The sequence below is a fragment of the Sus scrofa genome, chromosome 7 (assembly GCF_000003025.6).
Source record: "Sus scrofa isolate TJ Tabasco breed Duroc chromosome 7, Sscrofa11.1, whole genome shotgun sequence".
Taxonomy (NCBI): Eukaryota; Metazoa; Chordata; class Mammalia; order Artiodactyla; family Suidae; genus Sus; species Sus scrofa.
In genome coordinates, this window is record NC_010449.5 from 99651881 (window position 1) to 99668442 (window position 16562).

Sequence of the window (16562 nt, forward strand, 5' to 3'; positions counted from 1 at the left end):
TTGGAGCTACAGCTGCCAAATCCAAGCCACGTCTGCGACCTACACCACAGCTCATGGCAACGCCGGGGATCGAACCTCATGGTTCCTAGTCGGATTTGTTTCCGCTGCACCATGACAGGAACTCCAGTCAATTTTATTCTTGATCCTTTGTATTTGACTTGTTTTTAACTCTCTTTCTGAACGTTTTTAGGATTTTTTTATTTTTTATTTTTTTTGGCCATGCCCATGGCATGTGGAAGTTCCCAGGTCAGGGCTCAAACCTGCACCACAGCAGTGACAATGCTGGATCCTTAACCTGCTGAGCCACCAGGGAACTCTGGGACCTTTTTAAAATAATCTTCCATGATAAAAAGTTTATGTTGTGTGTGGTGTGTAGGTCTTTATTATTATTGTTATTATTATATTTTTGTTTTGAGGTAATTGTCGATTCCTGTGCAGTTGTAAGAAGTGATACAGAGGGGAGTTCCTATCGTGTCTCAGCAGAAAAGAATCTGACTAGAATCCATGAGGATGAAGGTTCGATCCCTGGCCTCGTTCAGTGGGTTAAAGATCTGGTGTTGCTGTGAGCTGTGGTGTAGGTCTCAGATGCAGCTCAGATCCTGCGTTGCTGTGGCTGGGATACAGGCTGGCAAGCTATAGCTCTGATTAACCCCTAGCCTGGGAACCTCCATATGCCAAGGGCATGAACATAGATCCCAAACCTTTCACATGCTTCATCCAGTGGTGACATCTATGTATGTAGCATATGCTGCCATATGTGTCTATATGGCATACATATACAAGCCATATAATACAACTATATATAGCAAGATATTACAACCAGGAAATTGGCATTGATAGCCATCAACCTTATTCAGATTTCACCAGTTGTACACCCTCATTTGTGTGTGTGTGTTAAGTTCTGGGCGGTTTTATCACTGCCAATTCCTGTGATCCCCACTGCAGTCAAGATACAGAATGGTTCCCATCACGCAGGATTCCTGGTGCTACCCTGCTACAGCCACACCGCCTCCCTCTCTCTCCCCTCGCTGACCCTGGCAGCCACTCATGGGTTCTTCGCCTTTATCATTTTGTCAAGGCCTTTTCTTCATTCATTCTTGTGGACTTTCAGCAAGTCTTTTGATCTGGAAAACTCATCTTCTTCAGGTGTTAGACCCTTTTGTCTCTCCCCTCCTTCTCTCCGTCTCTCTCCCTTTGTAATCAATTCCTCCCCACTGTTGTCTCTTTCAAAAACTCCTGAGTTGGATATTGAGCTCTCAGGATTGATCTTCTAATTCTTATATCTTTTCTAGCTTATTATCCATCTCTTTGATTTTTGTTCTATTTTAGAGCAACTGCATAGGCGATTCTTTTTTTTTTTTTTTTTTTCTTTTTTCTTTTTCCTTTTTGGCCACACCTGCAGCGTGTGGAAGTTCCCGGGCCAGGAACTGAACCCGAGCCATTGCAGTGACAATGCAGCTGTGCCACAGGTGAACTCCACTGCTTGGTGATTCTTTGGAGTTTTTTGTATTTTTAATTTTTATGAGCTCCATTTTATACTTTCTTATACTTTTTTATTTTAATTTTTTTTAGGGCCATACCAGCAGCATATGAAAGTTTCCAGGCTAGGGGTCGAATCAGAGCTGCAGCTGCCGGCCTACACCGCAGCTCACAGCAATGCCAGATCCTTAACCCACTGAGTGAGGCCAGGGATCGAACCCACAACCTCATCGTTCCTAGTTGGATTTGTTTCTGCTGCACCGTGACAGGAACTCCTGTACTTTCTGTTTATTGCATGCTATTCTTGTTTTATGAATGCAGGGTTTTTTTTAATCTCCTCATGTCAACAGTATACCGAATACTGCATGTGGATGCTTATTTCTCCTTCTTGCTTTGTCCTGGTTTCTTTCCACATACTTCTTCCTGTTTATTTTGGTTAGTTTTGATACTGAAAGCTTTTCGCCGCTGTAGTGATCATCCTTGGCTGTCTTAAATGCAAACAGGGATAAAAAGCTTAGAAGGAGCCTTCCTTTGGCTTATTTTTATCTACTAGTCTTTCCTCTGATGCCTTTTGTTCCTCCAGAGTAAGTGGCTATAAGTTCCCATCTTCAGGCTGGGGGAGGGGAGGGTGGGAGTGAGGGGCGGAGGGTACATTTAGCTGCTAGAATTCTGGGAGTGGCCTTGGGGACTGGGCTGGGTGGTCTCACTGTTCCAAGTGTGGTATTCAGTCACCGTCTTTTCAGCTTCCCTTCTGCTCTCAGCTGAGCCTGGGGTCCCTGAGTCCCAATTCCCTTGCTTATTCTGTCCAGAGTTGAAGTTGATTTCTCTTGTGCAGGCAGAGGGGAGATCCTGGCTGGTCCTATGGAGTGGCCGCTGAGTACTCCTTAAATATAGACCTAGCAAATTCCCATGTTCAATCCCATATCTCACTCCATCTTCTGCTGTCTCCAACACCTGAGACTTTTCGTGGTTCTCCAGTATTTCTTTTTTTTTTTTTTTTTTTTTTTGGTCTTTTTGCCTTTTCTAGGGCCGCACTCGGCATGTGGAGGTTCCCAGGCTAAGGGTCTAATCGGAGCTGTAGCCACCAGCCTACGCCAGAACCACAGCAACACGGGACCCAAGCGAGCCACGTCTGCAACCTACACCACAGCTCATGGCAACGCCAGATCCTTAACCCACTGAGTGAGGCCAGGGATTGAACCCGCAACCTCATGGTTCCTAGTTGGATTCGTTAACCACTGAGCCACGACGGGAACTCGGGGTTCTGCAGTATTTCTTATCTGGTATTTCTTATCCCCTCTGGCTACTTTGTTCTTATCCCCTCTGGCTACTTATCCCCTCTGGCTACTTTGTTCTCGACTTCCTCATTCCTCTGTGGCTACTCTCAGAAGGCATGCAGACCTAAGTGTTCAGCATGCAGGAGGAACCATCGAGACATTTGGCATCAGAAAATGATTCACGTCTCTCCAGGAGCAGCAGAGGGGTGGGCCAGAGTGCCTGGAGAGGGCCACGGAGACCAGGGGAGGCAGGTGCACTAGAGGTGGTGGCCATAGAACTAGCTGTGGCAGAAGCAGAAGGTGTCAGGAAGCATCAGGAAGTAGGGTGCAGAGGACCTTAGAGGTAAAGAAGTGGGAACAATCCACGATGCCACCGCAGTTTCTAACCTAGGCGTTGGGTGGCTCAGTGATGGCTTTGCACAGTAGGGGAAGGTCTGGGAGAGGTTGGGTTCAGGTGGAGGAAGTGTAAGGAACCCAAGGGAATTGCAGGGGGAACTATTCAGCAGGCACATGGATATGAGGGTTTAAAGCGTAGATGCTGCATCTTGTGGTCCATCCTTGACAATTACGCAAGCTGGAGTCAGTGGCATAAATGAGATCATCAGCCACAGGGTAAGGAGGAGGGAAGGGTGGGGAGCTGAGGACAGTGGACCATGCGGAGATGAAAGGGGTAATTTCTGTCCTCCAGGAGGGAGATAAACTAAGGGAGGGGAGCCAAGTGACTAAGCCCAACCCTATCAGTCCAGAGCAAAAATGGTGGCCATTCAGGCTCTGACGTTAGCCAGCAGCCTCTGAGCCCATAAATTCCTCTCACGGCCATTTATCTGAGCTCGGCAGCCCCCATCCCTGAGCTGCAGGGAGAGGACTTCCCCGCAGCTGTTTAAGGACAGCTGCTGGGGGTGCCCCAGGCTTTCCTCCTCCCGGGGCTCAGGATCAAAGAAAGAGGGTTGCTGGTGGGGATTTCCCCTCCGCCTTGAGGTCACACTGCAACCCCGGTCATTCCTGGCTCAGGCACCCACAGCATCTGCTCCCAAGTCTGTCCATGGGAGGTCAGGTCCTAATATTCTTAACTGTCAGACTGGATAGCCAGCCTCAGGTCTGACACCTAGAGAGGACCTGGCCCAGTGCCTTCGGGCTGTATGTTCACTGGCAGCCCTGACTGGTGCGAGAAGAAGCACGTTCACCTTGGTTGCTTGCCACCCAGGGCCTGCACTTCACCAAGCGCTTTATGGGCTGTCACTGACCCCACAGGGCTTTAGAGATGGGAGCATCCTGTGCCCACGTCACAGATGAGGGTCCAGAGAAGTTGGGTAACTTGCCTGCGGTGGAGTCTGCCTATGTCTACACAGGGCACACTCCCAGTTTAGAACTCTGAATTTATGCTAGATGTTGGCTGTATTCTTGTCCTGTGAGAGCCCACCCCCACCCTGCTGCACCGTCGCCGGTGGTGAGTGTGCGTGCGTGCGCGCATGCGTATGCCTGCCCCTCCCAGACGGCCCTCCAGAGACCACAGGAATTCTGATGAATTAATCTCATCACTTTATCGAGGAGGCACTTAGAGAAATTACAAGGCCAAGCCTCCAGCCTGGCTTTGCTGGCAGCCAGCCTCTAGGGCCATAAAACAAATTGAAAGGAACAAAAATAAATAAATAAATTTAGCTCTCTTCTCTCTCTCTCTCTCTCTCTCTCACACACACACACACATACACACACACACACACACACACACACACACACACACACACACACACACACACACAGGGTCAAGAACATGGCTAGGTTCTTGTTAACGCTCAGTCTCTTGTCCTGGGAGAGCACCAGTGCCAAGGCCACAGACACTTCGTTACCTCTTGCTGGAGCAGTAACCTCTGGAAACCTAAGATCTGTCTTTCAAGGGACTGATAGGCTGGCCAAGGGGCTGAAATCAGTGGATGAGAAGCATCCGCTGCCTGCCAGAGGCATCCCAAGGCGGACTGAGTTTCCGTGCCACCTGGGCCCTGTGTGAGCTCATGGCCCCAGTGTGCGGAGCAGAGCAGAGCCAAGCCACCTGGGTTCAGGTCCTTGCTCTGCCTCCTCCTGAACTCTAATCACTTTTTTTATTTTTTAATTTTTTTTCTGCTTTTTAGGGCTGCACCTGTGGCATATGGAAGTTCCCAAGCTAGGGGTCGAAGTTCCCTAGCTTGGGAGCTACAGCTGCTGGCCCACACCACAGCCACAGCAACACTGGATCCTAGCTGTGTCTGCGACCTACCCCACAGCTCACAGTAACGCCGGATCCTTAACCCACTGAGCAAGGCTGGGGTTGAACCCGCACCCTCATGGATACTAGTCAGGCTCATTACCCCCAAGCTACAACGGGAACTCCCTCCACTCACCTTTCTCATCTGTAAGCTAGAGAGGAGATGTTTACCTCCAGTGCTGTCGGAAAATGCGAGATTCAGTGTACAAAAAGCAGAATTGCAGCTGCTTCCTAACAAGCCTTCATCAGTGTTAGCTGCCAGTGTGTGTTGAGCACCTACTGTGTGCCGGGGACTGGGACTACAGAGAGGAGCTGGTCTGGGAGGAAGAGACAGACTGTGGTGACACAGGTGATGAAGAGGAGAAGGGCCACCTTCTCAAGGGGGACCTGGAGGTGGGGGTGGCCAGGTGAGGAGGTGGGGGGAGCAGCGTGGGCTTGCTCTCAGCAGCCCAGGCCTGGGGGCCTAGGAGGGCACTGAGTCTCAAGAACGGATAATTATGTAGAGCAGTGGGGATGTTGCGGCTGGAGAGAGGCGTGCGTGGGTTGGAGGCAGGAGCCACATTCTACAGAGCCTTCTGAGCCAGGATAGTGCTGGATGAATTAGTTTGTGTATGGGAGTGCCTCCTCTGCTCCTCTCCCTTTTTAAAATTGAAGTATAGTTGATTTACAACGTTGTATTAGTTTCCGGTGTACAGTGAAGTGATTCTGTTATGTATATAAAGTTTTATATATATATATATATATATATATATATATATATATATATATAGTTACATATATAAAGATTCTTTTCTACTATAAGTTATTATAAAATATTGACTATAGTTCCCTGTACTTTACAGTAGGTCCTTATTTATCTATTTTATATATCATAGTGTATATTTGTTCATCCCAAGCTCCTAAGGTATCCCTCCCCTTTCCCTTTTTAATTTCACCATACTTATATGAATATTGACATTATTTCCCAAGGTCACACAAGCGAGAGTGACCAAAGGGCTGATTCGGGTCAGCTAGTAGAAGGGAGAGGCAGACAGAATATTTATCCCCCTTCCCTTCCTCTCACCTCCCCCGTCCTCCAGCACAGAAGATAACGCCCAGTCTGCTCCCTGCAGAAAGATGGTGCTGGCTTGACTTGAGGAGAGGGGAGAGAGAGAGACCTGTAAGGTCGGCAAATGGACTTCTGTGAGCCTCAGTTTTCTCCCAGGTCCAAAATGAGGACCAGAATACCTGCTGCACTGTTGTGGGTACTCGGTATAATGAGGTACCTTGTAACTGGGGCTCAGTAATTTCGTCCCTTCAAAGCACTTTGTCAGTGGCAGAACCTGGTTCATGCTTGTTCTCAGAAAATTCCATAGTAAGTGGTTTCCACATGCCACCAGGGGAGGCCGAGGCACAGGGACACCTGAGGACAGCCCCTCCCCCCGTTCCTCCAGACCTCAGCTGCTGGGTTAGTCCAGGGACCTGTCTGAGGCCCCAGGCTCCTCAGGCGGTGCAAGGGTGGCAGAGGAGCTCTGTGTGTGTGGCTCCCAAGTCTCAGTTTCTCGGTCTGTGAAATGGGGCACTGGTGTGCCCCAGAGGGCCGCTGTGAGGACTGATGAGCCGAGGCAGATCATGCATATAGTAGGTGCCCCATAAAAGTGGCTGTGATTGCTGCTGACGTGGATGGGTTATGTGTGGGGGATTTGGGGACAGCCTTTTGAGCCCTGCCCTGGGCTGGGGGTGGCCTTCCGGAGGCTGGTCTGTGCCAGGCAGTGTCATTGCTGGGCGAGCTGGGCCCCCCTGAGGGGAATCCAGGCAGGCAGTGTCCTGGACATCACTTCTCCCTGCTCCCTGAGGAGGTGGCACCTAGATGGGGCAGGGTATGGAGGATTTGCACTGGTTCACAGTCTGTCCTCTGAAAACCACTCAGGCAAGCCACACTAACTGGGACGGGGGTGAGGAGACAAAATAATAACAGTTCCTGTTGTGGCTCAGCAGGTTAAGAACCTGACATCCGTGAGGGTGCATGTTCAATCCCTGGACTTGCTCATTGGGTTAAGGATCTGGCGTTTCTGTGAGCTGTAGTGTAGGTCGCAGATGAGGCTCAGATCCGGAGTTGCTATGGCTGTGGTGTAGGCTGGCAGCTATAGCTCCGATTTGACCCTTAGCCTGGGAACCTCCCTATGCCGCAGGGGCAGCCCTAAGAAGATTAAAAAAACACCCATCACTTTGGTCCGATGTCCTGTGTGTTGTCTTTCTGTGGCCTTTTTCCCTGCCTTCCCCCCAGCCCAGTTCCCCTCCCACTGTCTTTTCTTGGGCCGCCAGGCTTGCAGCTGCACAGTACACATTTGTGTAATGAGTGTAGGCAGGAGAGCCTGCTTGGGACAAATGCTGTGCCCTACGTTAGGCAGCTGCAGCCTCTCTGACCATACTGTCAGCCCTCTGGGGAAGAGGGCACTGAAAAAGGGACAGTGGCCTCCCCAGAGCATTTGAAGATCAGCTCATCCTAAATCAGACCCATCTGGTGACATTGCTCAGAAGCACTCTGCAAACCTCAGGTCTCTCGGCTGTAAAATGCAGCTGGTATCAGGACCTACTTCATGGACTTGCTATGAGGATTTGAGAGATCATTTGTTCAGCGGGTTTGTCTCTTGTGCCTTCTGTGTGGCTGGGACCGACCTCAGGCAGTGGCGATTACATGGGTGAACACCTCACACACTTGCTTTTGTGGCGCTCACAGCCCGCTGGGAGCAGGGGTCAGGTTCACGGAAGCCATTATTATCACCATGTCAGGGGCGACGTGGGAAATTAATCACAAATTCCCTCTGCAGCAACAAACTGCTTGTATCATCACCAGCTCATGTTGAATCGTGCTTTGCAATTTTTAAGCAATTTTATATACATGATCTTGCTTGATCGTTCATTTAGTAGCCTGCACACTGTTTTGCAGATGAGGAAACTGTAACTTGGTGAGAGGAAAGTGATTTTTTCAAGGTCAGCAAAGCTGGGTGGCCTGGGCTTCTGCCATGGGATGTAGGATGCAGGCCCTGGTCCCTGGGGGCTTGGAGCTGCCAAGAGGCTTTTCCTGTTTCCTGGGCCTGGGCTGGAGGGCAGAGGGCTGGTCAGCTCCACCCTGATGGATGTTCTGGTCAGCACTGGAGTAAAATTTCTCTGCCCGGGATAAAACGCCAGCTCAGTGAGTTTTGATGGCCCAGTTCAGCAGTGGCTTCAAAGCTGTGGCTGCCTGGCCCTCCTGGCCCCTGGAACTGGGATCTCTGAATTTAAGAGAGTAGGGAAACACCCTGACACGTACCTCGGAGCACCTCATACTGTGAGAACCACTGCCCTATGGGGACCTCAGGGCTGGGGCAGTAGCAGTCCGGTAGTGAATCCCCATCCAGCCTGTGGCCGGAGGGTGGGGGTGATGGACGGCACCTGGCAACCCTTCTGTGTCTGGTTACAGGGAACATCGAGTACAGCTGCCCTGCCACCAACGAGTGTGAGATCACCAAACGGAGGCGCAAGTCCTGCCAGGCCTGCCGCTTCATGAAATGCCTCAAAGTGGGGATGCTGAAGGAAGGTAAGAAGCGGAACCGAGGCCTGGGTCTTGGGCCAGCTCTTCTTCCCATGGGGAGTCTCAGACCCCCAGGAGAGGCTGGCAAGCTCTGGACCTTCTTCCCGAGCAGCACACATGACTGGGGTCTGCGGAATCTGCAGACCCTACCAAGTCTCTCCCTGCAGCTCAGGTGAGGGTTCCATCCTCACCTCCCACCCCAGGGTGCCCATCTGACACACTTGTGAGCAGATGGGCAGCCTCCACCCAGGCATAGCTCTCCACGCCTTCAGGAGGGAGTTCAGGAGGCAGAAGTTGGAAGTTCTCCTCTAAGGATGCTTTGGGGAACGGCAACTCCAGTCAGGCCTTAGAAAGCTGGCCTGGCACCCCAGGAAAGGCCCTCCACGGGGGCAAGACCCCTGCGCAGCCTGGGAAGGAAGGCTTGCCGTGCTTTATTAGCTCTCAGCAGCCCGTGGAGTGAGCGGGTGCAGAGAGCAGAGCCATCAAGGCCCTAAATGGCATGTCCCATACTTTTCACCTGCCAAGGTCAACTTCTGCACAGGACAAGGTTGGCGAAGGTTTTCCTCCTCTCCTGCCCCCTGCCCCCATCCTCTTTCTTCCCTTTCCTTTCTCTGCCTTTTGTTGTTGTTGTTTTGTTGTTTGCTTTTTAGGGCCACACCTGCGGCATATAGAGGTTCCCAGGCTAGGGGTCAAATAGGAGCTATAGCTGCCAGCCTACGCCACAGTCACTGCCACAGCAACTCAGGATCCAAGGCGCGTCTGCGACCTACACCACAGCTCACGGCCACGCCGGATCCTAACCCACTGAGCAAGGCCAGGGATGGAACCCGCAACCTCATGGTTCCTAGGCGGATTCGTTTCCGCTGCACCACGACAGGAACTCCGATATCTTTCTTTTTCCTTTTTTTCCCTTTCTCTGCCTTTTGCCTCGCTTTCTCCCCTAGAGCTGTGCCACCCAGCATGGCAGCACGAGCCACGCCTGAAGTGTAAAATACACAGCAGATTTTGAAGATGTACTAGGATGATCAAAAGGCTTGTAAAACACTGTGGTAATAATTTTAGAAAATGATTACGTGTTGAGATGGCAATGTTCGGGGTTATGTTGGGTCAAACAAAACGTATCATGACATTGATACCGCCAGCTTCTTTTTTCCTGCTTTAAGGTGGTTGCTAGATAAGTTAAAGTGACCTTGACTCGCATTAGTAGGACAGCCGGGCTCTCGTCTCCCCCATCACTTTCCCTGTTGATCTACTCGGGTTGATGACCTCGCGCAGTCTGACTTTGGGAGATGGGTAGTGTGTTTGTGTTCGTGTGTGTGTGTGTGTGTGTGTGTGTGTGTGTTTCTCCCCTCCCCCACCTTTTCATAGAAGCCGGTGGCAGTTCTTCTAGATCAGTTTTTATGATTCTGGGCCCTGGGATCCCTCCAGAAAGGGAGGAGGCAGGAAGAGATGTGTGTGCTGATGATCAGATGATCTGATCCAGAGGGGCTGGGAGAGAAGAGGCAGCGGCTGGACTGGAATGCAGGCCCTCACCGGGAGGGGCTTCTGGAGCCCTGGGCACTCCTCCCCTCCTCCTCAGCAGGCGCCTGCCTGGGGCGAAGGGCCTGAATTCAAGGTGCTTTGTCAGTAGGACATTGTTTGGATGTGGAAGTCAAATCGGAACCCCCCCCCCCACCCACCCGCCCCGTATTCTTTTTGTGTGTGTGTGTCTTTTTGTCTTTTCTATGGCTGCACCCGAGACATATGGAGGTTCCCAGGCTAGGGGTCCAATCGGAGCTGTAGCCGCCGGCCTACACAACAGCCACAGCAACACAGGATCTGAGCCATGTCTGCCACCGGATCCTTAATCCACTGAGCAAGGCCAGGGATCGAACCCGCAATCTCATGGTTCCTAGTCGGATTTGTTAACCACCAAGCCACGAGGGGAACTCCGTCACTCCCTGTTTTCCATCCCAGCAATGCCTCCATCTCAGCTCAGCCCAGTGTCTGCACCTGTAAAACAGAAGCCCTTGAAGCAGCTCCTCAACTACCCCTACATCATAGCACTTTGGCCTTTAAACTGTACTTCTTGGAGTTACCCTCATGGTGCAGGGGAAATGAATCCGTGACTAGGAACCATGAGGTTGTGGGTTTGATCCCTGGCCTTGCTCAGTGGGTTAAGGATCCAGCGTTGCTGTGAGCTGTGGTGCAGGTCATAGACGTGGCTCGGATCTGGCGTTGCTGTGGCCGTGGTGTAGGCAGGCAGCCGTAACTCTGATTCGACCCCAACAGCCTGGGAACCTCCTTGTGCCTTGGGTGTGGCCCTAAAAAGACAAAAAAAAAAAAAAAAAAAAAAAGGCCAAAAATAAATAAATAAATAAATAAACTGTCCCAAACACTCCCCTCTTCAGCTGGCCCTGCCCCCATCACTAGTGATTCCAAATCCAGAGCCGGGGAAGATGACACAAAGGCTCCAAGCACCTCCGTTTAGTTCAGAGCCTTGACGAGATCCGGGGAAGCTCCACAGGGACCATCCCCTTAGGAGAGTGTAGCTCATTGAGCAGCCTGGGTGCCTGCCAGGCAGGGGCTCTTGGCAGCTGCCCTGGCTCCTGCTTTTGTTTGGGTGTCGTCCATGGCCCCCTCACCTTGCGCAGGAGATGCAGGCTCCCTGCCTCCCCGTTTCCCTAGACTCTGACCTGACTCTGAAGTGCAGACTCCAGCCTTCCCGGGGCTGCTCCCAATCTTGAAGGTTTCTTGGTGGGTCTTGGGCATCAGGGAGTCAGGGGCTGGGGGCCTGGGTCTTCTGCGGGGAGGGGGGTGTAAGGAGAGAATGGAAGGCTGGTGCCCCACCCCTCCCTCATCTACACCTCAGAACCTGTTTCTTCTCTTCAGCAGTCTGGATACCTTTTTACCATCTTTCCTTTTTTTTTTTTTTCCCAGGGCTGCACCCTTGGCATATGAAGGTTCCTAGGCAAGAGTCAAATTGGAGCTACAGCTTCCAGCCTACACCACAGCCGCAGTAACTCAGGATTTGAGCCACATCTGCAACCTACACCACAGCTCACGGCAATGCTGGCTCCTTAACCACTGAGTGAGGCCAGGGATCGAACCCGCATCCTCGGGGATACTAGTCAGGTTTGTTACTGCTGAGCCACACCTGGAACTCCTATCTTTTCTTTCCTATGTAAAATAACCTGAGAGACTGCCAGCTGATGTGGGGGCCCAGCAATTGCCAGGGAAGAGGTCAGAAGCAGGGTTTTTGTTGGCTCAGCCTCTGCCTTGAATCTGCTGTCAGCTCTGGAATCATTGGCGGTGGAACACTGGTGATGTCCACGGGTTGGTCTATATCGCTTCAAGCAAGTCCAGTGTATGACAATCTGTATTTTGAGGGGGGTCTCCTGCTATGGACTATGAGTTGGTGCCGTGTCCCCCTCCTGCTCTGAGGCATCCTTGCTGTGTATAGTATTTCTCACTCTGCCCCTGGGCCTCTATTTCTTCACCTGTAGAGCGGGGGTATTGGAACCTGCTTTCCATCACCAGGTCAAGGTGAAGACCAGACAGGACTACAATTCCTTGGTAACTGTGGGATTGCTTTAAGATGTCAGCTTCCCAGGAGTTCCCGTCGTGGTGCAGCAGAAATGATTTTGACTAGGAACCATGAGGTTGCAGGTTCAATTCCCTCCCTCGGTGGGTTAAGGATCCTGCGTTGCCGTGAGCTGTGGTGTAGGTCAAAGACACGGCTCAGATCTGGTGCTGCTGTGGCTGTAATGTAGGTCGGCAGCTGTAGCGCAGATTAGACCCCTAGCCTGGGAAGCTCCGTATGCTACAGGGGAGGCCCTAAAAAGACAAAAAAAAAAAAAAAATGTCACTTCTGGGCACGTTAAGATAGCATAGATTCAAAGAGAGCCTATTTGCTCTCAACTCGCAGCAGCCTGGCCACATGTTAGGAGGGGCATACTGTGTCCAGCTGCCCTGATTCTCCACCTGGATTTGCTGGCGGGAATCTTAGGGGCGACTTCCGCCTTGGGGTCTAAAATGAAGATGAGAGCGTCCCTTGAAAGGACAGTGGAGAAGCTCTCTCGACAGGCAAGAGTGTGGCCTTACAGCTTCTAAGCCGGGAGGACCTGGAAAAACATTTGCTGCATTTCACAGGGGCCCCCATGCTTGAGATTTCAGCTCCTCTCCCTGCACAGACAGCCCCTGCAAACTTCTTCTCCTCACCTCACTTCACCTCCCTGAGGCCACCAGCCTCCCGGTCCCACTCCGTTTCCTCCTCCCCTCAGCCCCTGGCCTTCGTTTCCCCAAGAGTTTTCTAAAAGATATTTGATTTCAGTGAAAGCTGGGCCGCCATCCATGCAATACGCTCTCGCTCTCTTTGTGCTTGTTGGGAAGGCGGAGGGCTCCTCCGGGGATTCTGGGTAATTGGGTTAGTGGCCAGCTCATGTCAGGAAATTAAAAGGAGGCCCCGATCAGGTTCCTGCTGCATGGGATTTAATGGCTTTGTATTTATAGTGTCTCCCGCCTCTAGCCCATGCCAGAAATACCACTTTTCTGGCCCCGTGCATGAAGAAAGAGGATGAGAGATGACTTGCCTTTGAAAATTCTTTTTCTTTTCCAAAATACATTAGTGTTCTGGAACCAAACAACTCTTGAGCACTTCAGAGAATAGTTTTGAACTCCAGCCCAAGAACCCTGATGGATGTTTGTAACATCCTGAACCGCTTTCCTCCCTACATGTGTGCACACACACACACACACACCACACACACACACACACACACACACACACACACGTCTGACGGCTCACAAGATCTTCCATGTGGCCTCACGCCTTGGGCCACTCGGATTCGAGGACTTGATGACCTCTGGTTGGGGAAGTGTTGATGGAGTGAAGTCATGGGAGATGGTCTTGTCTGTGCTGAGCGCTTAGTACTGTTCATTCACGGCTCTGGGCATGTCAGACATTGGATAACAGGTTCAGGCGTCATACAGACCTGGGGAAACCCCAGGGGCACCATTTATCAACTCCGTGGGCAACTTAAACTTCTTTAAGCCTCTCTTTGCTGCTCTCTAGAATGGGAATGATAATAGTGGCTGTTTCATCTTGCTCCTGATTTGTCGGGGGAAGCCCCTAGAGTTGTACCACAAAGTAAGATGTTGGTCATTGCTTTGAGACACTCTGCATCGTGTTCTGTCACTGGTTTTCCTCCGTCTTCCAAAACGCAGTTTTTTGTTTGTTTGTTTTTGTCTTTTTGCCATTTCTAGGGCCGCTCCCATGGCATATGGAGGTTCCCAGGCTAAGAGGTCGAATCAGAGCTGTAGTTGCCGGCCTACGCCAGAGCCACAGCAATGAGGGATCTGAGCCGCGTCTGCGACCTACACCACAGCTCCCGGCAACGCCGGATCCTTAACCCACTGAGCAAGGCCAGGGATGGAACCCGCAACCTCATTGTTCTTAGTCGGATTCGTTAACCACTGAGCCACGACGGGAACTCCCCAAGAGGCAGTTTTGAATCTCCCATGGCCTCTCTCTCTGCTCCTGGGCTGATGGTCTTGCTTCACATTCCCTGAGAAAATAGGAACAGTCCAGGGAGGGATTTCTAAACTGCCTGCTATTGACTCCACAAACCTACTTGGTGGTTTTCTGTCTTCACTCCTGTTAGAGGTGTTTGTGTTCCTAGCAAAAGTCTCCCCACCTGTGCTCTGAATCGTGTTTCCTCTTTATCAGGGACTTTGCTCCTAGAGTATCATTTCTGTTTCCAGCCTCTTCAAAGTCTCCTTCACTGCTTGGTCATTTTCATCACCACTCAAACAAAACTTAATTAAAAAACACCCACAACTGTATGTTGATCTTTTATCTCCATTCAGCTCCTTGCTACCTTACCGTGCCTCCTTTCTCAACAAAACTTCACTGAAGAGTTGACAGCGCTTACTACATCCACTTCTTAGCACTAGCCACTTTAAAGCAAAAACAAACAAAAACCTTCCTTTACAAGTAAGCATTGAGTTGATCCAGAAACATATTTATAGTATGTTGTATTAGTTACAGTAAGTCTAAGCTTCTATACAAAGACACCCTTCCTCCCTCAAAACAAAACAAAACAAAACAAAAACCTCAGAAACTTCAGCAAGATAGAATTTTAATTCTCTCATCTCTCACATAACAATCCAAAAGGTCAAAGGCGATCCAGGACTGGTTGGCAGCTTTGGCTTCCTTAGCAAGTGGGAGTTCGCAGTTTGGGCGCAGCGTAAACAAACCCAACTAGCATCCATGAGGATTCGGGTTCAATCCCTGGTCTTGCTCAGCAGGTTGGGGATCCGGTGTTGCCATGAGCTGTGGTGTAGGTGGCAGATTTGGCTCGGATCCTGAGTTGCTGTGGACCCAATTATCTCCATCTCCCAGATAGCCAGAAGGAAGAAAAGCCTACCTCAGACCATTCAAAGGGCAGGACCCCAAATGGTACAGGTTCCTTCCATTCACAGCCCATTGGTGGAATCTAGTTGCATGGCCACAAGCCACATGGTCTCCGCAAAGGTGTCTGGGAACTGTAGTCTTTCACTGGGACACCATGTGTCCAGCTAATACTATGAGGGTATGGAAAAAAGAGAATAACATATTTTAGAGGACAGGCATTGTTTTTTGCCAAAAATAGATAAGGTAGGAAGAATACTGATACTTTCCACTCAGTGGAAGAAAAAGAAAATGTACCCTTGTTTTCCCTTTGTTCCTGTCCCTATATCAGTTATGCTCGGGGGTGACTGTTATCCGGATTTCATGTTGTTTCATATTGTTTTCCCTTCCTTTCTGTATAGTTCATCTTATATCAGTATCTCTATCCAGATCATGTTTTTCAGTTTTAAGTGAAATTATACATATTCTTCTGCCTCATGATTTTAGTCAGTATTTCTGAAATGAATGCTTCTTCTTCTTCTTCTTTTTTTTTTTTTAAGGGCTGTGCCCACGTCACATGGAAGTTCACAGGCTAGGGGTCCGATCAGAGCTATAGCTGCCGGCCTACACCACAGCACCACAGCCATAGCAACTCAGGATCCGAGCCAAATCTGCCACCTATACCACTGTGCCCAAACTGGGAACTCCCAAGATGAATGCTTCTTGTTGCATGCTACTACAATTCATTTATTTCATTTCTCTGTCATAGGAGTCAGCCAGATAGCAAATATTTTAGGCTTTGCGGGTCTAAAGGCTCCTGTCTTAACGGTTTAACTCTGCTGTGGTGATGGGAAAGCAGCCACAAACAATATGTAAATGAATAAACAGGACTGTGTTCCGTGAGGTGCTTGTTTGAGACATTTCCTGATTTTTCTACTTTATTTAGAAATCTTTATATATTCTGGTTATTTTATTATCCATTTTTGCTGTTGCCGGTATGTAAAAAATTCATCAGTAGCTTTTTTCTCTCTATGGAGTCCTTAATAAACCGAATGTATCAATCTTTTCCCTTATGGTTACCAAAAAAATCTTTGGCATCCCCATTGTGGCTCAGTGGTAAGGAACCAGACTAGTATCCATGAGGACTCAGATTCAACCCCTGGTCTCACTTAGTAGGTTAAGGATCTGGCGTTGCCATGAGCCGCGAGTGCAAGTAGCAGACGGGGCTGGGATGTGGCGTTGCTGTGGCTGTGGGGTAGGCTGGCATCTGCAGTTCCGATTCGACCCCTAGCTTGGGAACCTCCATATGCCGTGGGTGCGGCCCTAAAAAGACCAAAAAAAAAAAACCTTTTCCTAACCTGCTACTGTAAAGATGCTTTCCTAATCTGCCTTACCCATGTAGGTCTTTGATCCTGTTGGACTTGACTTTCGAAGTTGGTCACCCCCAGTCTGCCCTAATGACTGACTCCCGACCACAGCCCCAGACCTGCCCCTACAGCTCCGAGCTGTCAAACCTGGTCCTCTCACCCAGCCTCTCAGCAGTGTTTCCAACAGCTGGCCAGCCCTCCATGCTCCCCTTTTCTCTCGGCTTCCCTGACACCCTGTGTACCTTTCTCCTTTCCACTCTGACCACACTTCTTTGCA

General features: G+C 50.3%; 1 protein-coding gene and 1 long non-coding RNA gene across 5 annotated transcripts in view; one reads left to right on the forward strand and one right to left on the reverse strand.

Annotated features, from left to right (window-relative positions):
* ESRRB (estrogen related receptor beta) overlaps window positions 1-16562 on the forward strand; it is a 188344-nt gene that overhangs the window by 140746 nt on the left and 31036 nt on the right. For all 4 annotated transcript variants that reach the window (XM_021099544.1, XM_001928051.7, XM_021099542.1 and 1 more), the window contains one exon: window positions 8438-8554. In XM_021099544.1, the coding sequence (XP_020955203.1) occupies window positions 8438-8554 (117 nt within the window). The remainder of the gene's footprint in view (window positions 1-8437; window positions 8555-16562) is intronic.
* The window catches only part of LOC106504512, a 246233-nt gene continuing 243631 nt past the window's right edge, over window positions 13961-16562 (reverse strand). Inside the window, exon 4 of the long non-coding RNA XR_001298050.2 lies at window positions 13961-15112. This is a non-coding gene — a long non-coding RNA (uncharacterized LOC106504512). The remainder of the gene's footprint in view (window positions 15113-16562) is intronic.